The 22332-nt window shown below is 46.4% G+C and overlaps 1 protein-coding gene across 6 annotated transcripts in view; it reads right to left on the minus strand.

Moving 5' to 3' along the window:
* The window catches only part of COL22A1 (collagen type XXII alpha 1 chain), a 260912-nt gene that overhangs the window by 42816 nt on the left and 195764 nt on the right, over positions 1–22332 (minus strand). For all 6 annotated transcript variants that reach the window (XM_035702839.2, XM_035702792.2, XM_035702817.2 and 3 more), the window contains 6 exons: positions 22238–22285; positions 17035–17148; positions 16632–16685; positions 8217–8270; positions 6431–6484; positions 2170–2223 (listed from right to left, as the gene is read on the minus strand). In XM_035702839.2, the coding sequence (XP_035558732.2) occupies positions 2170–2223; positions 6431–6484; positions 8217–8270; positions 16632–16685; positions 17035–17148; positions 22238–22285 (378 nt within the window). The remainder of the gene's footprint in view (positions 1–2169; positions 2224–6430; positions 6485–8216; positions 8271–16631; positions 16686–17034; positions 17149–22237; positions 22286–22332) is intronic.

The following is a 22332-nucleotide window of genomic DNA, read 5'->3' on the forward strand; positions in this document are numbered from 1 at the left end:
CATTTGCACTGATAACAATTTGGCACAAGCCGCATCTCTGTAACGTGTAACGTGATGATCCAGGATATTTGAGATTGCCCAGACGCAGTGCCACCTGGACCAACACAAATTAACAACAGTAAAGCAAAAACCTTCCCTGCCCCCCATATCCCAGAACCTACAAACACACAACAAAGGGGATGATGTTTTTGGTCAACTTGGAACAAATACTCAGTCACCCATAGGGATTTTTTTTGTTTGTTTTGTTTTTTTTTACCCATAGGGATTTTTAAATATTGGTAACAGAGCTCCCTGGATTCCTTCCTGAATGTCTACTGTTCCAAAGACCCTGGGATTGAAGCCACTGGACAGCAAAGGGCAGCCCTCTGCTGTTTTTGCAAATAAAGGTTTATCAGAAGCCTCGTGTTGGTTGATCTCCTGCCTGTGGCTGACTCCACCTTACCACAGCAGGGCTGAATTTTTGCAACAGAGACCACAGAGCTCATGAGACATCTTCAGTTTAGAGGTTTTGTTTTTTGGAGTTTTTTTGTTTTTTTTTTTTTTTTTTTTTTTGCTCCCTTCAGATGGGCTGAAGCACAAGGAGTCAGCACCCTCGTTCCTAAACCTGTTCTTATTGTACAAGTTGTGGTTTGCTATGGACATTACACAACTTGATTATTTATTAGGTAAGGAAAAAGAAAAAGAGTGATCTTTAAGTGAAGACTTTACAAATATTTTAAAAAGATGACTCACTATCCAGATAGCTGTTAACAGGACAGCTATAAAAGATCAGAAGAAAAAATATCCCAAGGATCCAGGATTTTACATTCAAATTGCTCCACGGGTGTTGTTACATTCTCAAACCAGCTTTAAGAAGGGCAACAAACAGTAAATGGTAAGACGTTCTTTTCACAAGAATAAGGACAAGAGGCTCCATTCCGAGGACCCAAAATCAAGGAAAGGACTTCATTCTACATCAAAAAGATGGGCAAATGGTTTGTATGTTTCAATTCAAAATATAATGGAAATGTTTTCAGTTTGTAGATATCTTTTTTTCCCCCACACCATGTCCCATTTAGCTTGTCTTATTTCTTTTTTTAATGACCAAAGCTCATGAATTATGCTAAGAAAATCTGGAGTATATTCTGGTTTGATGTATACAGTGAAATAACAGGACCCCAGACAGCTTCGAGCACAGCCGTCGCTTGCCACAGGGTCCCACACGGTAGAACCAATGTCGTATTTAGTACAGTTTAATTCCGAGGTACAGAGTGATTCACCTCTGGGTTCTGCATCTTATTCTCCTTGGGCAAATAGTCCGTTTGTTTTTATCGGGGAGACCTTTTGAGGTCTGAGAACGGGTAAAAAGCTACCTGTGGTATGTTCTATATTCTATTCCTCCTGGGACTTGCAGGTGGATCTGCTTTGACAGGATTGGCCAGATGAGGAACAGAAGACCATCCGTGTGCCCATCGCCCTGACGCCCCTGCAGCCCCCACCCCGAACACCCCACGTCGTGGGCCAGTGTGGCCTAGCCGGAAGAACACCAGGTTGGGAGTTTCCAAATTGACTTCAATCCCAACTTGGAGACTAACTTCCTATGTGACTTTGGACTAGTGACCTAGTCCCACTGGACTCGTCCTCCTCCTCCCAGGAGGGGGAAGCTATCCTAATTGAGCCCTCAAGTGCTCTTGGCACTAGAGTTCAAACATGCCAGGGCAGGGCTGACCTGCTTGCTAGCCAGCTTGGACTGGGACACAGAGTCTGCTAGGCCTGTGACTCCTCTTTTTTACTTCTCTCTCCTCTTTAGGAACGGTTGGGTAACAGGGGCCACTCCTGCCCAACAGGCCTCCTGACGCATATTGTAGCATCAGTGTGGGTCAGCTCAAGCCTCTTCACTTCCCTAACCTGTTCAGAGGAGAACCACACTGACCTGGGCCCTATGTGAGCTGGATGTAAACCAAATTCTGGAATCACAGACAGCCAGGTCATTCATCCAAACCTTTATTTTTGAGGCAAGAAACTGAGGTGCCAACAGAAAGCGACCCTTCCTGCAGTTTCCTTGCAAGACTGAATACTCAGGATGAGTGAGCCATGGAGGTAGGGAGGACCAGGGCAGGGCGGGCAAACACCTGGGTTGGGAAGCCCAAACACGGATTCAAGGCAGATCCCGTCCACTGAGGAACTTACCTGCGGCCCTTGGATCCCTGGAGGGCCAGCAGCTCCGGCAATTCCATCTGCTCCCTAAGGATGATAGAGCAGGGAGTCAGGTTGTTGTACATCTCAACATGATCGTTAGTGCCTTTTTGTGCATGAAGCAGCACATGGAAGGTGCATCCTGAGCCCCTTCCTGGCTGCTGGAACCCCAAGGACTCCAGAGGTGCTTCTTCCTTCCCCAGCAGACTGGGCTGGTCTCTGGGAACACAAAGATGCTGGGAGAACAGCACCCACATTGCAGGAGGGACCAGCACATTCACCAGCGAGTCAACCTTAAGATAATGGTGAACAGTCTCACCTCAGAGTGGACATTTTCAGCTAATATCAGGGAACGTTTTGGGACAGAGGTAAAAATGAACAACTGGATTTATCTTCCAGGTCAATAAGGAAGGCACTTGGTTGTGTCAACCCAGGGATAAGAAATGCATAGACGGATCCATGAATGAGGAGTTCTACACAAGTAAGTGCAGCAGGATGAGCCCAGCCCTGTCTCTGCCACCGGCTTTCTCCAGTGCTGCTCCCCCTGCCAGCAATCCAATACCCTGGGGCTCAGAGCGTACAGCCTGTCATCATCCCCATCTCAGCTAAATGAGAAGTGTCTGCCTCCCAAACCCTACCCCAAGTCCTGCCCTTCCCAACTAACACCTTTATACTTCTCCATCACCTATGATGCCATCCGTCTCCCTAATGTTTGTTGATTATTTGCTTTATTGGGAACTAAAACAGTGCCTTGGAGATAGTGGGAACTCATGATTTCTTGAATAAATGAATGAATGGAAAGCTGGGCTGGCTGGCTGGGGCAGAGATTCTTGAGACTAATGAATACAGTGCTTCTTACTAGCTTTGGTCAAGTGGTATATATAAGATGTTTAACTTCAGTTTCGGTAAAAGGGTAGAAGTGATAGGATTGCCCAGGCTTTAAGGAAGTGAGGGGGCACTCCTTGCAGTGTGCTTAACCCAGAATAGAGGGTGTCAGTTGGGGTACACGCTCTCCCAGAGCCAGAGTTCCTGTCTCCATGTCCTAGTTCTCCACATTATTTTACTCCTCTGCATCTCTGTTCCCTTGTGCACTGGATAGAAAGAGAGGACCTAATTCTCTTGAGTTGTTGAGAGAATTGAGTAAATTCCTACATCTAATGAGTTATTCAGCTCTGGCACTCACTAAGGGCTCTTCCTAAAGGATTTTCTGATATCATAAGCACTGATAACAGTAGTGTGTCTGCTGGCCAGCCCAAGACCAGAAACATGGCAGATATGAACTAAGTATGGGAGGACAGATAAGCAAGCCCTCACAGTACCTTACTGATAATTTTCCAGCAGTCTTTAGGTTTTTTACACACACTTATCAAGTGCCTATGTCATAGCAAGCGCTGGTCAAGTTTTAGGGCTACAGAAATGGCTACAGTGTGAACCTTAAGGAAATTTGATATGGCTGCAGAACACAGGTCTTCTTTGCCATGTAAGATAAATTCCCAGGGACAAGATGCTGTCAGATCTGCCTCCACCTCTTCCACTAGGTGAGGAGCCACTAAATGTTCATGAAATGAAGGGATGTTGTCACCTAATGCTCCTGCTTCCCTGGCTGGCCTGCTGCTGGAAACTTACACATCTCATTCAAACCTAGCAGAACACTGGAGTTTCTACTGGATTCTACTATATAATTTTGTTACTCCCCACCCCCAGGACCCGATAACCCTGGAAGCTAGCTAAGTTGGAATTAGATTCTATCCATGCAGGAGGTTGGCAACAGGGTAAGTGTTTTATCTGAAAGAAGGATGCCAACTGAGCACTAGGAAATAAACTTTGAAGTAAAAATAGCAAAGGAGCCTTATCTGCTTGGTATCTATATCCCTGGTTACAGGGTCTGGCTCAGAACCACTCAAAGAAACAATGCATACATGACCAGGAGGGTTTCCTGCTCATGAGTTGCTTCCGCATAACTGGTCACTGAACCCAAATGGGCAGGTGACCAACATCTGCTCCCAAGGACAGTGGGCCGCGAGGCATGGCACGAAGCAGAAGCTCAGGAAACATCAACTGAATGAAGTGAACACATTGATCAGTTGGAGGGGGAGAAGCTGCCCTCATTATGACTCTTCCTGAATCCCAAAATCATTAACTAGCATGAGAACCAGGAGCCATTTCCTACAGTCATCATACAGTCTAAAAAGCAACTTCCAATGAGAGAAGAGCGTGATTTCATTTGCACTGGAGACATGTTCTAGGCTTTGGAACTACCAGGGTGGGGCAGGGATGGGGTTTTAACTCAACACTCACTTTGGGAGTCCCTCAGCTATTAGGTTGCATGAAGAGACTAAAGTCATTGTGATATGAAAACAGTATTAATAAAATTATTTCCTTCTCAAATGGTCCTCCTCAACTAATGTCTCTCCCCATGACCCATCACATCGCCATCTTGATCAGTTTCTCTTCATGACCCATCACATCATCATCTTGATCAGTTTCTCTTGTGCCTGATTGTCAGCTGCCACAAAATCCATTAGTATATGCAAATACGATGCAAAGGAATTTCCTATGAGAAATTATTCCTTTAAGGAAAATGCAGAATTTTGTGAACCTGCATGGTAACAAACTGACTCATTCCCTAGCCAAGGCTGTTCGCGATCCTACTCATGCAACAGTGAGGCCTGAAGTCTGAGAACCTGAAAAGGATGCTAACAGTACAGACACTGGCTGAGAAGGAGGGAGGTGGGAAATAAGCTGAGGATCTGAGATTTGAGGTAAGCTCTCCAATAAACTGGGAAAGCTTTAATACTTTCGGAGTTAATTTACTTTTTATGACTTTGCTGTAAAAGTTGGTTGTGCAGTGAAAGATACAGTTTTGTGCTCCTGTATGATTTTATTGAAGAAAATACATTTAAAAGGACCTAATTTATTCTAAGAATTAACATACTTACAATTAGAAGTCATTTAGAGTTGTTAAAAAGAAGACTGAGCAAAATTAATGTCACGCATTTCAACCTCATGATCCTAACTGAGCCTCTGCTTCTCTATTATGTCAGGTCGGTCCCTATTTGAAGTGTGTTTCCTTGAGTTGTCCTTGTTTTTGTATTCAAAATCAAAAATTTATTTGTTTAGATTTTATTGCAGACTGCAGATATTGAGACAAAGCTGGAACATCTAGCTTTTTTAAAATTTAAAATCAATTAATTAACATATACTGTTATCAGTTTCAGAGGGAGAGTCCAGTGATTCATCAGTTGCATAAAACACCCAGTGCTCATCCCATCATGTGCCCTCCTTTATGCCCATTCTCTAGTTACCCCATCCCACCCTCCACCCACCTCCCCTCCAGTGACCCTCTGTTTGCTTCCTATGATTAGGAGTCTCTTATGGTTTGTCCCTTCAGTTGTCTTTTAGCCATTACTAGTGACCCTCTTTCTGCAAGGCCTGGGGGGCCAGGACTCCTGGAGAACACACAGGAAGTCCCAGGGGACTGGTCCTGGGCTTGGTGAGGATCCTCCTCTGTGCTGCCTGTTACCGTGGCTACTCTGGGTGGATACTGCAGTGGACTCTGAGCACGGGGGCAACAAGACAAATCTGTGGGCAGTTTAGACCAAAGGGAGATGAGTTTTCTAGGAAGAGAGAATCAGTCTGTGCCAGAGATACAGCTACTATAAGAGCAAGGAGAAGATTTTCTCAGGGGGCCCAATGGGGACAAATAGGATGATATAAATGGTATCTGTAGCTTTATTGATAACAAGTACCTTAGAGCATAATGAATAAATAGCTGAAGGTGGTAATAATGAACAATAATAGTTTTGGTTATTACTATTGTAATTAATTGTAGAAAATCCAGGAAAATCTGTGCCTTTAGAGACATCGTGAATCGCAGAGCCTCTTGCCATGGGATAGGATCCTGTGGAAGATGGGAAGTTGCTTCTACATTTCTTACTTAAGATCCTAACCTTGCAATGACCTCAGGCTCCCCACCATCCAAGATAGATAGAAATTCATAATGCATCAAGCCTGCCTGTCCCTGCCAACACACCCCTGATCCCAACAACATTCTAACTGCACTGCCCAATGGTACTATCTGCTTGAGCCACTTGAGCCTTGACCCCAAATGCCTTTGGGACCTGCAACTTCTGTTCGGCTCTGGACACATTCAGGGGTCATCCTGTCCTTAAAGTAAGAGGCATATCCAGGGTGATCCCATCTCTAGTGAGTATGAAAATGTCAAAAGAGGAAGGGATTCAAAATCATCACTTACCCGTGGCCCAGGGTTCCCCGGGGGCCCCATGAAACCGGGAACTCCAGGATGGCCCTAGGGAAACACAAGAGGCAATTCTTTGAAGTGACTCATAAGAAGCTTTCCACTTTGGCAACAACTGAATTTCAGACAACCATCCAGAATCTGACTTCTAACTCCAGTAACAATTTTGGATAAAGGCATTGTCAACAAAAAGACTTTCTTAAAAAAAATTATATATATATTATATAATATTATAATTAATAATATAATTATATATAATATAATAAATAGTTATATAATAATATATAATAATTATATATATATAATTGTTGGTGTTTCCATAGGTTGAGAATGTATCTAACAATATTTACAAAAACAATTCTACCCTGAAAGTGGATTTACTTCAACATGATGTGAGGTAAGATGGTGTGAGGAAGTAGCTGAGGACATAAAGAAAAACAGAAAACAGAAGTGTCCGTAATGGCTGCAAGATCCCATGGCTGGGTGATAGGTATTAAGCTGGGGGGAGGGGGGTGTCCTTTTATTATGTTTTCTAATTATTGTGTAGGCTTGAAATATCCCATAATAAGAATCTGAAAGAAATAAATGCATATGCATACACAACATATGCCCACAATGGAAACTGTTTGGGTTACGGAATTAACGGCGTCCCTACCATAACAGGTTTGCAGCTACTTCAAGAAAGATCTTTGTGTCTCCATGCAGAGAGGAGTCCATGTGTATCACAGCATGAGCTCAGCAAGCTAGAGGGTATTTTGCATCTAACATTTAGTTTTCTTAAGGCAGTGTTTTATAAAAGCAAACACATCATCATGGAAGAGAATTCCCTGACCTCCGCCTCTATCTCCTGCCACCAGGAAACACAAGCTGTCACAGTCAGGATAGAGTGCACTAGTCTTGAGAATTCGCTGTTGCAAGAACAATCCAAACACATTTTGTTTCTCTAAATACAGATGGAATTTTAGCTGAGTATGTCATGTAGACCTTGACTCACTGCCTCTGAGAACTTTCTCACCTGCTTCACCCTCATGGAGCAGAAAGCCCCGTGAGGTCAGGGATTTGCCCATTACTCACTCTGCATCTCAGGGCCTGGTGCCACGCCTGGCACGCAGCTGGTTATAAGGCGGACCGATGGGAGATGCACAGAGGAGTGATGGGTGGAGAGTAGGTAGGGGACAGAAGAGGAAAAGGCAAGAGTGACAGCAGCAAAGTAGGAACCAGTTTAAATGGCAGAAAGGCTGTTGGAGGCTGGAGAGCTAGACTGTAGAATCAACTAGTAGTGCTGGATAAAAGATGATAGGGATGCTATGTTCGAACCCACAGAAAGAGGGGCATGTTGTCACAGGTGCTATCTTACAAAGCATTTGGAAAAGCAGTCCAGCAGGTCAGGCTTGGCCCTGAGCAGAGGGGACACCTGTAGAGCATTTCAACTAGCACCATGAGTTTACTGTAGGTGCTTGAGGAGTGATGGGAGGGCGGGAGGGAAGACAAGGCATTGTGTAATGGATGACCACCATTTCAGTGAACTAGAAGCTCTCAGGGTAAGAGAGTCCAGCAAAACACAACAGAACGAAGCCAGAAAAGGCAGGCTGTTCAGATAATTGGGGAAGGGGAATGTGACAGTGAACTAGAGGAATCAAGATGGAAACCATGAAAGTGTGGTTAAAAAAAGTCCTACGGCAGGCCAAGAAGATGCAAGCGGTGACATCGGAAATGGCAGAATGAAATTCATTGACGAGAAACAGTGATGCCTCTTCAAGTTCATCATAAAGTAAATTCTTACCTGGTCACCTTTCTGTCCAATTTCACCATCTGCACCACGCTCCCCTTTACTTCCCTTGGGAGAAAAAAAAAAAAAAGAAACTTACTGGAAATTTTGGTAGAATTACATTGCAAAAGAAAATAGTTTGCATGCATTCATTCAGCTATGTATTCATTTATTCATCCATTTACTCTTTCTTCATCAAACTCTCATCAAGACTGAACTGCAGGCAAGACATGCCATCCATAGAGAGAAGCAAGGGGCTCTGGCTGAGGAGCTGCTGATGGAATGGCTTAATGGTTTGTGGAGTGCTGATGGGAGTCATTGGAATGGAAATGGGGAGGCAGGCAGTGCCTACCTCACTGACAAACCTGGATGTTTACCCCTTGAACCTGGATTGAGCTGTGGGCCTTGGAAACTGTGAGAAAGATGTATGACTACTCCAGTTTCAGAAGGGCTCCCTGGCTACAGTGTGGGGTGGGCTGGAAGGCCCGGGATGTAGAGAGAGGGGCAGTCAGGAGGAAACTGGGATGTTAAGGTGTGGGAGGAAAAGGAGCAGAATCAGCACGGTGTCTGGTGTGTAGTGGGGAAGAGGGAGAAGTGAAGATAGTGGACAGGACAGCACTGCCCAGCAGCCTGAGGAAGAAGACTGCATCCATACATATGCTCCTCGCTCCCTCCCTCACTAGCTGTGCAGCCTTGAGTGGGTCTCTTAAACTCTGAATTGTAGGACTTCTTGTTTATCTACAAAATAGAGAAAATAATGATTGCCTACCCTGCGAAATGTTGGGAGAATAAAATCAGACATAGCACAGAGCTCAGGACGTAGCAAGAGTTCAGTAAATATTAGTTATAACTTTATTGTAAATTATTTTGTATTTGAACCTTGGCTTTGTCATCACTAACTCTGTCGTTGGGCAACCTACTTCAATTCTGTCTCCTTGCTTCTAAAATGAGAATAATAGGGGCACCTGGGTGGCTCAGAGGTTGAGAATCTACCTTCAGTTCAAGGCGTGATCCTGGGGTCTGGGATTGAGTCCTGCATTGGGCTCCTTGCAAGGAGCCTGCTTCTCCTTCTGCCTATGTCTGCCTCTCTCTCTCTCTCTCTGTCTCTCACGAATAAATAAATAAAATCTTAAAAAATAAAAAATAAATAAAATGAGAATAATAAAAACAGTACCTTTGTCATAGGACTATTGTGAGCATTAAACAATGTAAAATCTACAAAGTACATAAGCTAGTAATGAGTTCATTGTTGGCTATCATCCTTCTCATCACCATCATGACCATCATCATCACCACCATCATGACCATCATCATGACCATCATGACAATCATCGTCACCACCATCACCTCCATCATCACCATCACCATCATCACCATTATCATCGTCACCACCATTATCATCATGATCACTACTGTCACATTACCATCATCACTGTCACTATCACCATCATCACCATCACTGCCATCGTCATTGGTGCCATTATTGTGGCTAAGACACTCACGATATGCACCCTACCAAAAATATTTTTCACAGACTAACCTTGAAAGTAACATTCAAAAGTTCCAATCTCTCTTAACTGTCACCTATTTTGGCTCTGCATTTTACTGTGGCAACAAATGTATTTCAGTAAAACGTTATTAAACAAAAACATGTCAGTTCCTTTAAAAGAATGCATTATGCAGTCAAATAAGTCTTTCACAGTAAGTCAATCTTGGCTCTGGTTCCAGGCCTGTCATCTCTTGTTTTTGCATCCTTGAGCAGATCATGTCCCCTCTTTGCTCTGGATTTATTCATCTAGCAAATGAAGGATGCAGGGGGTAGGTCAATCTAGGAGGTTCATCCAGACGTGGAGACCCACAATTCACCCACTGAAACCCGGGGTCTGGCCCTCTTCCCATCCACCCTGTTGTGCCATAACAGCCGTCCACTGGTGATCTGACTACTTATAACACACCCTGGTCACCTCCCTGAACTGTGTTGGGGGTCTTCGGTGAACTAATATCCGTAAAATACCAAAGGCCAGTGTGCAGAGGAGGAGGAAAAAAAAAAGGTTCAGAGGGGAAAGCATTTGTTCCGACATTTTTACATGTAATTATTTCTACTGCTTTTCAATCTATAAAGCCAGCATACTGTCTGCAGGCCGTATTATAATCTCAATGAAAAGAAGTGTACATAGAATAGCACACTGCTTCTCTGACATTTAGGACAATTGCCTTAAAAGTAAATGGTTTCTTTTCAAATCCCAGTCCTCAGTCGGGGCTTAGGGTGGTTTCAACCTTCAATTCCCAGCAGTGAAAATGTCAGCAGCTCAGGGATCTCCACAGTTGTCCTGTCTCCTTCTCTGCTGCAGCTAAGGATCAAAGCAAACACAGCCACCCCCAACCCTGACTCACTTCCTTCCAGAAGAGAAGACTGACATTTACCAAGCCTCTACTCCTCTGGGCATGCTGCCGGGCCTTTCCACATGAGATCCCATTCCGTCTATTTCTTTGTCTATATCCTGAGCTGATGCAAAAAAATATTTAACATGTCTGTGTTATTTAATCAGCCCATAAGACTACTCTGTGTGTGTGTGTGTGGGCGGGGGGGGGGTGCTGATGACCGGACTGTAAAGACTTGGAAGACCAGAGAGGCTAAGTCATTCACCTGAGGTCACACAGCTAATAAAAAGCAAGATTTGGACTCTAATCCAGATCTATCTGTATTCAAACTGCCTGTCCCCGCCCAAGTTACCTTTCTGGCTATTTTCCTAGGCATAATGCCTTGTCCCACTGGTTTTATAATGTCAAGAGCATAGCAGTTACATGTAGCCTGACCATGCTCCAGGAAACTTTCTAAGCACTGGAGCTAAAACAATCAACACAACAACATCCCTGCCCACCTGGAGTTTGTATTTTAGGGAGATTACCAGGTCATTACTTTGCTAGCTCAATTCTCTTAGATGATGTTTTCTCAGGGCCATGGTCAGGGCTTAAATCTCCCCTCCATGAAAAGAAAGGAAGAGATTCTCCACCACCAACCACCCCCCCCCTGCCCCCCCACCTTTAACTTAGAGCATTTACTTTAGAAAACTTGTCACTGCTGGTTCTCTCTCTCTCTCTCTCTCTCTCTCTCTCTTTGAAATGTATGTAAATCCTTTTAAAAGCTAAGTAAGTGTTGCTGGATCCAGGATTCGGAAAAGTCTTTCTCAAGGAGATGGCAACCTTCCCTTTGAAATGTAATCCATCCTCAAGGAAGAGAGCACCCCCAATCCCCTAGTCTCTGGAGAAAGGGAGCCTAATTACAAAGCAGGGCCCTTTGCTCCAAGCTGTAGAACTACTTCCTGACATAAAGAGAGGAGCTCATTTTTTTCCTTTCTGTGAAACTAATGAACTAATAACACAGATGACCGAACCCCTACTTTCTAGGACAACTTAGGATGAACATGTCTGGTGAATGGTGCTATTCATTCGAGGACCAGTTATTGCACCTCTTGAGGACTTGTAGGCAGGTGTAGCTATCTGGCTATGGAAGAGTGAGAGTTCTGTCTGTAGTCTCTCATCAGATGGCCTATGATGCTCATCGCACTCTGGCTTAAGGCTGACTCAATAATACAACTGTTTTCCTACTCTTCCACTTTCCTAGAGAGAGAGCTTTTCCTGGGCTGGGAGAAGATTTTGTTTAATTATATTTCCTTAATACTATAGTGAGCTAAGTGCACAATGTAACAATTACTTAGAGGCTATGTTCATACCAGGGGCTGCTCGAAGGATATCGGTTTCTGTGAATCCACCAAAAAGGCAGTTCTCTCAAGAGGTTTGCAAACTGTTGAGGGCAGGGCCTAAACCTTCTCAGATCAATAAGTCTCTGCTACTAGCAGAATGGGCTTTGTCCCTGAATTTTTATGTGCTGTTTCACTGCCTAGAAAACCATCCCCCAGGGACATCTGGCCAATCCCTGCCTCACCTTTCAATGCAACTAAAATCCTACCTCTTTCAGGTGGCCTTCACAGGTGACTCCTTGCCCCATGGTGTTATTTTTCTTAAAGCTATTTACTCTTCCTCTGATGGTTTGCTATAACCTCTATTCATTCAAACAGAGAAACAATTATGAGGACCACTTGCAGTTAGAGATACCCAATGTTTCTTTGTACCCAGCTGGTACCACGCCTGGTGCTCTGTAAATGTTTCATTGTTTGATCCTCATATCCTCTTTTTGAGATAGACCACATGGCTCTCCTTTTACAAATGAGGGACCCAAGGTTCAGAGAAGTCAAATACACTGCCCAAGTCCTATAATTAGTAAGGGAAATTCACTTGGCTACTAAGCAGCAGAGCCAGATGGGGAACCGCTCACTGACCTCCAGAGCCCAGTCTGTGCGCACCAATCTTAACCCCCACCCCCAGCCCCAGGCTGACTTTTGTATGAATCACCAGCTTGTAGATCCTTCTTCTTCCAACACAACATCAGGCCCTGGAAAGCATGGCCCATATCTGACCTACCTCTACACCTTCTGACTCAGAAAAGAGCTTTGAAGGGGATGATTAGTAAGAATCTTCCAGGATTGAAGTGGCTCTGGGTGAGAGACTTCAGCTCCTGAACAGCATAGACCAAATGACACTGGGATGGATACCTTCTGGGCAAGAAGGGATTCCAGGGCCTCTTCTGGCAGTTCTAAAAGTAGCAGAGGAGGTCTTATCTCTGGCCCTCAGAAATGTCCAGAACCTCCAAGTGGGGGCTTCTGCTCATCTTGTGTCTCCAGTCCCTACAGCTCCCATTACCTGGCTGGTGGGCACATGAATGGGAAGAAACCCAAATGCTTTTCACAGAGGACAGAATAATCAGCATTTCCTACTGGAAGGAGGTTTTACACTGGACTCTGGAGAAAAGCACGTTCCTAGGGTCATCACTCTGATTATCATCTTGTTCCTTCTTTCTTCTCTGCATGGATCATAATCATAACAGTAGCCACTATCTCCAGACCCCATCCCTGAAAGTCAGCATTTTATGCAGTGTGAAAGCTCTAGAATGAAGCTGTGATTGATCATGGCATTAACCTCCCCCGACCCAGCCAGCAGTCAGAGCAGCTGCAAATCTGCACGATAAATTTTGGGGAAGCTGATCTCCCAGATGCAGGGTCACAACTGCAAACAAACAAACAAACAAACAAACAAAAAAAGCCCTTGGAGATGCACATGACCAGTGAACACCCGGGGCTCCTGGCTACGAAAGAACCAGAACAATAATCAGGAATGCTCAGCCTCTGGTAAATGGTAGCATTTTCACTGTACAAATTCATCTTCATGTCCGCAGGACTAGCTGAGATCTCGTTTGATAAGAGAGGTTCAACAGAGAGAAAATGAAACAGTTCTCTTGTCTGTTTTCTGGAGGGTGGTATGCGAGGAATAAAGAGCACAGAGGCTGACTTGGGTTTGAAGGCCCCGAGTCCTGGAGATATTTAACTCGGATTCATTTCCCCAACCGTAGGTGGTGGTCCTGGGAAGCCTCCACCTCTGGGAGCTGTCCTTGGTGCTGGCCCTACTATAAACGGGGAGTTTTGAGAGCATACTAAGGGGTGTGTGTTTGGGGGGGTGCTGGTCCTACAGTTGGGCTGGCAGGGATTCCCCTCTCCTATGTCACCTAGTAGCTTGATAGTACTGAAATTTAACCTTGCTAAGCCTTAGCTTCCTAATCTGTAAGCGGGACAATATCCATACCTCCTAGGATGATGTTGACCATTGCAAGAGAGGGTACCGTAAAGCAGGTAACCTGTCTTTGGCCCTCAGAACATGGGGTATACAAGCCCACTGTAAATGCCTGGGGGCTCATTATGTAGGGGGGACCCCAAATGCTGCCAACTTCTCAAGGTCACCGTGGACTCCCAAGTGGAGACAGCTAGAACCCTGTCATTCAGCAGTGGCAGCGCTAATTTCTGTTCTTTTTCTGGATGGAAGCTTTATTTGGCTCTCTCTGAATATGTAAAGGAAGAAACCCTCCCTGGAAGCGAATTATAAAGGAACAAAGGCAGAGCCATTGTCCCAAGACACCAGCACTACAGTGGGATTGGGCTGATAAAGAAAACAATCCCTACTTAGTGGAGGGAACTCCTTATCTGTTTAATTGATTTGCTTTTGTTTCTCTGAATAAAAGCCATTCCTCAGCAGAGGCTAAACCCAGCAGTCGGGCAAATTGACAGCAAAGGTTACTTAAGGATCAGCTGAAACTGCCACCTGCAGAATCCTCCAGGCAAGGAGCTTAGCCGCAGCTGATGACCTCAGAAAGGGAGGGTAAAGCAAGGTAAATCCTTCAGGAGATGCTGCACGTTAAGAGTGTCTCTTAAGCTAACACTGACCAGGAAAAAAAAAAAATATATATTGTTCTGTCTACACTGATCATGATATCTCTAGTTCCTGAAGCAGGAGGCCTGGATGTCCAAACCCTGTAAGACCTCATAAAATCTATGGACCACAAACCCTCTATGTCTTAGCCTGCCAGGCAGGCCTGAGAACTCTGGATGTTTTCCATCCTGATACCCAACCGCTCCATTGAGTGCTCTGCTATGACCCTACAGTATTTTTCTTTGCCTCCTAATATAGTAGTAAGAGCTCCAACTCCCTTTTCCAGGGATGACCGTAAGGTAAGGCAAGGAAGCACTTGCCCTGGGTGTAACACGTAAGGGATTCTGGAAACACCAGTATCCAAGATAAATAATAGTCCAATGCCATGGTTTAAAAAGTCAAAATTAAGGCCAAATAACCCAAGATGAACAAAATATTTTAAAAAATGTAAATAAACTGGGCTCTGATGGGGCTGGGATTAGGAGGAGTGAAGAAGGTAAGTAGTTCAAGTGTAGGGTTAAGTCCCATCTTTAGTGACATTTGCTTCCTTGTGGGTCAACTGCACTGATTTCAAACTTCTTAAAATATTGCATCAAAGTCTTATTTATATTGGTTAATGAGGTCTTGGGCTCCCACACCTGCGTCACCTGCTCCTGCCGTCACTATCAGGAGTCCACACCTTATATGCAGGTCCTCACCCCAGTCTCGGCCCTGCCACTTGCTGTGACCCCTCCACCCCTGCCTCTGCCTCCTTGAATTGAAAGAACAGAAGTTAGGGATCCCTGGGTGGCGCAGCGGTTTGGCGCCTGCCTTTGGCCCAGGGCGCGATCCCGGAGACCCGGGATCGAATCCCACGTCGGGCTCCCGGTGCATGGAGCCTGCTTCTCCCTCTGCCTGTGTCTCTGCCTCTCTCTCTCTCTCTGTGACTATCATAAATAAATAAATAAAAAAATTAAAAAAAAAAAAAAAAAAAAGAAAGAACAGAAGTTAGGGTTGGTGGAGGGCCTACCATGTACCAGACCTGGCGGAGCATCTCCTGAGCAGTTGTCAGGGCCACGGGACTGGAAGGTCAATGCTTTGACACCCCGTTAGTTTGTCAGCAAGAAAGGGCAGAGCAGAAGTAGAAGGAAGTTAGCCCAAGGTCATCGCTAAGTGGGAAGGCCAAGTCCAGAGATGCAACTCCTGAACTCTCTCTCCTACTGATCATTCTCTGCTGGGTCTTGTGTCGGACAAGCCATGCTGTCGTGTCCCAGCCAGGCCACAGGAAGAGATACAGTGACACATCTGCCCCTGAGTGTCAAGGCATTGTCAACAGCACAAAGGCCCCAAGCATCAGGGAGCCTCCAGGGTGCAGATGCTGAGGGAAGGGGAGTGAGGGTGGGTGGGGGTCAGCTCTCCTCCCTTCCTGCTCCTACCAGTCACCATCAGGAGTCCAAACACCATAGCCCAGACACCTGTTTCAGCAGTCAGGGCCTCCCTCGCATTCTATGGCTGAGATCACAGCTCCTTTTCCCAGACCAGTCTCCCTGGCTTTATGAAAGCACAAAGCTGCCCTGCCCGTGTTTCATGGGTGCCTTGTCACTCCTATGAGAGGCAGTAATGCTCACCCTACACTGCCATAGCACTTCCCTAATAACGTTTTTTATTGAGCAACTAGCTTTTTTTTTTTAATGCATTACTTTGTTCAACTCTAACAAATCTCTGAATCTAGCTTTTATTCTTATCATACATGGGTGGTGAAATTGAGGCCCAGAGGGGTCAAAGATTTTGCCTAAGGCCACATAGCTCTGACTCCACTCAGGGCTGGGATTCAAATCCAGCTTCGTCTGACCCCAAAGCTCGTGTCTTAACCAGTGACTATGACCTATTCCAATCCCCTAGCTCATTTCATTATTTGAATACTGAGGCATTTCTAGATGAGTAGCCTGAGGTTCAACTGTGACCCTTTCCAAGGTCACTGAGATACTCGAAGCCATGGTTAGACCTCGAGTGTGGGCATCACGATTTTTAAAGCTTCGTTGCTCCACACTGGACATTATTCTTCGTCAGACTTAGATGAACCAGTAAGATGAGCAGAATGGATGCACACAAGGTTAATGAGGGCTCACTGACCTGTGGTCCAGCTATTCCTGGAGGCCCTGGGAGGCCCCTGGGCCCAGCATCTCCCTGTCGCAGGAACAGAAGACAAACAAACAAGAATTAGTGTCTGGAGCTCATAGCCAGAGTCATCAGCAAGCCACTGCCCTCGCACACCTATTCACGGATTTCCAGCGGCAATGTCCCTGCCCCCTCTCCCTCCATCCAGGATGTCTGAGCAAAGGGTTGTGGGCAGGTGGTAGTGCTGAGTGTGACTGTGCACTCATGGGCACAGCGCACAACTCATGTGGTGGCTGGTCCCCAAGATGACCCCTAGACCTCTGCTTCTTCCCATCTGGACAGAGAGGCAGTGTTAGGATCTCCAAGATGATGCATCTCATCGCAGTGATAAAGACAAACTGTCTCCTTCTCTCCTTACTTTTTTGCCTTCTGTGCCTTCTCTCCCTGGCTTTCCTGGGAGACCTTTGTCCCCTTTAAAACCTGGGAGGCCAGGGAGGCCCGGGGGTCCTGGAGGGCAGTCATTGCACACATCCTGAGAGAGAGAGAGAGAGAGAGAATAAATAACAATCACTTATAAAGCAAAAGTGGCCCATGCAAATGATGTAAAAACAAACAGGTGGACTGAGTCATCACCGGGAGTGTTTGTGTCAAACTTTGCATATTTTTCTCTCTTAATCTTAGATTTTAGCACTGATACAGCTGGATCATCACCTCGTTTCTCCCTACTTCTAGCCAGCCAGACTGCTTGAGCTATTGCCCGCAACGGTGCTGTTAAAAGTGCACCACGATCTGTGAGCAGTGAAAAGCATTAACAGTACAGATTTAATGCAAACATTTAGTATTGTTACAAATAACATGTCCTGTTCCTAAAGCGGGAGACAGAACAAAGCTGGAAGCTGAGCTCTCTGTCTCCTGGGTTTGCCTAAGTGGTTTGTGAACAAAGCAGCAGAACAAAGGAAGCAACAGGCACACAGCCTCGGGATTTTCTTGCTGTGACAGGCACCGGATCTAACCACACTCGCCTGGCATTATTCTTTGTCCAAAGTAGGTATTTAATCGACGCTCCTGGGAATTGAGCTTTGCTCTACTTCTTTGAGGCAGGTGAGTGCTGTCCCTGGTGTGATTTTAAAGGTCTCTCGGCCCAGGGAACATGTTTTCTAATTTGTCTGTGTCGTCCCAAGACCTCACAGTTTGGAGCACAGTGTGTACGGAGCAAAACTCGCTGGCTTGACCACACTGCAGCCTGTGTCTTATCCCATAGTCCTGTGGTGCTGCGTCTCTGTCATCCTCCCTCCCCTCTCCTTGTGATAAATGTTTGATAAGATAGTATAGAGAAGGCACTTAGAATAATGTCAGATTATTCCTTGCTAGGAATAATCTAGGCTTCTCAATTCACATCTGCATTTGGTGACTCTCTCGATGAAAAAGGACTTGTGAAGCCCCCACTGTTGGGCTCTGGGCCTTTCTGCTTTGAGACCACAATGAGTTCTTATCTTGAAGGGTTCAAGCTTAAATGGTGTCAATTAGCACAAAACAAACGCATTAACCGTGGCCTTTGGGATGCTCTGCTGCAGGCATCTGCACAGGCCTGTGGCAGCTGCACTCCCTCCTATGGAAGACCATGTTGCAGGTGACTTGGCATTCATCTTGGTCTCTAACTCAGGATGGAGGGGTTTTTCCATCACAAAAGTGACTCTGAATGGCCCGCCTTCCTTTCACCTGTTTCTCTCCCATTCAACCTTCCAAGAGTCTTTAGTGGCCTCCGACACCAAGATGCCTTCCTGATTAATTCAGACTGGGGACTGCTTTGGACTCCTGCTCCCACGACCCCAGGAACTCCTGCACTGGCCTCACTGTCCATGTACAGCTCCATCCCATCCCCACCAAGCACAGAGAAGGTGTCAGCTCTCAGAAGACAGAAGGAGAGTTGCTTTATCTTGACTTGCCCAATCCAGAGCAGAGGGCCTCCCATGGAGCAGGAGTTCAACACAGGAATGAGCCAGCCGACCCAACCAACCAGCCAATAGCCCTACTGATCTCCTGATCTTTTAGTGTCCTGTGCCATCTTCTTTTAGTGGGTGGTTTGAGAAGCTGAATATTTTTTAGAGGCTGGGGAGTGCCACATGTTGGGGTATACAAAGCGAGGGTGATTGCTGTTTTTTTGTTTGGAAGAGTAGCAGAGTGGGGAGGAAATCCCTTATCCCTGGACCTTCTCCTGTAGGTCTTTAAAATGAAGGGCATCCATGAAACACTGCGATAACAGGTGTCTGATATGGGGAATGGGGCTAGCCTGGCGGCAGCAGGAATTCCAACCACTGGGATTTTGCTGGCATTAGAGGGCACAGTGGTGATCTGGAAACCATTCTTCATGGTGGGATCCATACCATTTAGACGCTATATCTGTGTAATATAAGGTCTCACCACCTATTTCTTTCCAATTTCTGGAGGGCTCTCAGCCTGGGTCTATCTTAGTCACAGATTCTGTGTAGCACTGTTCCTTGAACATGAGCCGTAGCAATTGCCAGACGTGCAGTGTGGGCAGGTGGTGGACTTACCGCACCCCTAGTCCCAGGGTCCAGGGAGCACAGTGAGACCAGCCCCCAACCTGCAGTCCCACCCATGCTCACTCTGGCCGCCCAGCTCTTAGGGCCCCCAGTTCCTCCTGACCCTCGGCTACCTCCAATGCCTTCAGATAGACCGGGTCCTGCTTGCAACCAGACCACACCGGAGCCTCTGCCCCCGCTGGGATCATGACTTCACTCCTCTGAGCCTCAGCCCTCTAACCTGTGAATGGAGGACCTCAAAATCCGGTGAAAAATAAATTAGGTAATGAATGAAAAATGCCCAAGGCCTATGCCTGGCACATGATGACGGCACAACGACCTTGGAGGCTAATCCGCCATCATGATTTCCATACTATTCCTTCCTTGAACCTGTTGCATGTCTCCTCTGCCAATCGGATGCCCTTGCTCATCGATACTGTGTGCCAACTCCTCTATTTAACAGAACCGCTCCGGCGAGTCACTCAATCCCTTTGAGTCTTTTGCCCCCTCATAGGGTCATTCTCCTTCCTTAGGGGATTATTGCAAACTCTAAATGAAACAGTGCATGCAGAGCACCTGGTGTGTTGCAGGGTTCCTGGGGTGGAATCTATAAATGTTGATTCCCTCTGGTCTCTGTCTCCTTTTTTTTTGCCTAAGATGTTTTCATCAAACCCAGCTCACCGGGTTGGTAGTCAGCATGGTGCAGCATACCAAGTAAGCACACTCCCACATGCCTACCAAAGGGAGGAATGCCACAGTCTTTGCCACGTGAAGAAAGCAGCTGTTGCCCTTCAGGAGTAGAGATAACCCCCAGGTCATCTTACCCAACCTTTCACCAGATACCCGAGACCTCGCTGCAGTGCTCTTCCAAAGGGCCCTACAGCCTACCTCTCATACCTCTAGGTGACAGGCAGGCAGCTCCCCACCCACCTGTACTTGCTCAGGGATCCGGTCGGATGCATGAAGTAGTCAGGCGACAGAGGGGTTAAGCACAGAGGGTCTGCAGTCTGACACGTGGTGGGTTTGGTCTTGGCTCTGCCACTCTCCAGCTCTTACCTTGAACACGCGCCTGCCCCAGCTGTGCTCAGCCTCCTCCCTGCAAAATGCAGACTTAACGGTGCCCACCTACTGGGTCGTTTGTGAAGATCAGATGAAATAATGTTCATCCCAGGGAGCCATCTGATGGAGACATCCTGAGGATGACCTCGCTGGGCACACAGCCAATTGCAGAAGTTTCTTTACCGGGGACTCGGGAGATGAACTTTCTACCCAGGCAGTTTTCCAACTATCAGAATGAAGTATGGGCTGCTATAAAATTCCTTGGGGGCAGAGATAAATATTCTGTAATGAAAAGATGCCTTCTCAGCAAGGGAGGGACCTGCCACCAGACACCTGGACCAGACCAACAGGCTTCACCCTCCATCAAAATGGCAGCAGCTGACTGTGGAGCAGGGAGTGATGGCAGCAGGCTCTGCCGACCTGGGCAGACCCACTGGGCCCCAGGCAAAGCACAGCTCCACGGGCCCAGGGAGTCTTGGGTGCCACCCTGAATGTAGGTGGCCCCTGTCCCCTCTGGGGTTCCCAGCTGCTCTGAAGAACACAGCTGCATCCCATAGCAGGTAAGGAGCACTGATTGGACTAAATACCTGTCTCAGTGCTATAGCTGGAAAGCATGAAGCTCCCCATTCCTGTGGCAGAAAGACTGGCACGATCCGGGGTTGAATTCTTTGTGGGGGAAGGGCAGGGCTGATGCAAACCCAGCTCCTTCTAGAGCAACAGGATTATGAGAACTGATTTAGGCTAATAAAAGCTTCCAATAAACAAGGAACTTAATCAATAGGTAATGATTTCTTGTCATGCCCTCAACGATGAAAAAAGCTTTCTCTGGTCAATTAAAATCAGGAAAGACTTTCTCTTCTTCCTTTTTTTTTTTTTTTTTTTTTAATAAAAAGTACAGCTTTCCACCCAGGCATCTCAATGTGTACAGAGATGAAAAGTCTCAGGCTTCTCCGAAAAGGTTTTCTTCTCTTCCTTGTTTTGCTCCCTCACTCTCAGGCAGGGAATCCTGTGCTTTTTTGACACCGCCCAAGTGCTTGTTCAGAATGCAGGAGGTGAGGAAGGAGCTGATCACACAAATGCCAAGTTTCACCCTAAATTAAGACAAAGGCTTGACGCAGAGCCAGCAAAAGCGTCGTCCCTATGCACCACAGCGGGACTGTTCTTTCTGAAACACAGACCCTACCCGTCTGTCTTGCTTACAGCCATCCTTGGACGGGCACTTGTCCTCCCCCGATCTCACGAGAGGGGTGCCCCGCTTCTCAGAGAGCCTTTTGTGCTCATGGACAAGGTCAGCAAGTTCTGGAAACCAATGAAGTCTGCACCCACATCCGGTCGCCTTCCTGGTCAAAGGGCTCAGCAGCGGCCTTCACCTCCCTGCCCTGTGCTCTGGCCCTTGCACCAGCAGGATGCACACCCAAGCTGTTTGGCTCTGCCTACGGCCCCCTTTGTAGAACACGAGACAGCCTTGTGCGGGGTTAGTCTCTGAACTCAGTGAGCACCGGGCGGCCTTCCCAGAAAGCCACTCACCCTCAAGGGCTCGCGTTCCTGGCACACAAAGCAACGACACAAATAGTACCAACCTCGCAGAGTGACCGTGGACATCAGGTAAAGGATGCACACCATGCATTTAGCACAGCCCTGCACACAGAACTTTCAGGGAGGATGGAAACGCTCCATATCTGCAGTCCGCCAAGGCGGGCTCTAGCCACATCAGGCTATTACATACTTAGAACATGGCTCGTGTGACCAAGGACCTGAATTTTTCACTGTATTTAATTTTAATTGACTTACACTTAAATTGACACATATGGCCAGTGGCTGCTGGATGAGACGGAGGATTTAGCACCTCGCCGGGCACACAGTGAGCTCTCAGCAAACAGGGCTGCTGTCATCAATACTCACACACAGTTGTTCAAGCAAAAACACTCCGCAACTTATTGAAACGTCCACACTCCCCACCCCCCATGTCCCCACCATCACCATTTCCAAATGCATGCATGTTGACTTCAGGCTTTTTACCTTAACCAAGAGATTTATGTCCCCTGGAGACAGCAGTGAGGAGGGACCCTGCCAAAGTAAAAATAAATGAACAGATGTATACACAGGCATGCATA

The sequence above is a fragment of the Canis lupus genome, chromosome 13, assembly GCF_003254725.2.
Source record: "Canis lupus dingo isolate Sandy chromosome 13, ASM325472v2, whole genome shotgun sequence".
In the NCBI taxonomy this organism is placed as follows: domain Eukaryota; kingdom Metazoa; phylum Chordata; class Mammalia; order Carnivora; family Canidae; genus Canis; species Canis lupus.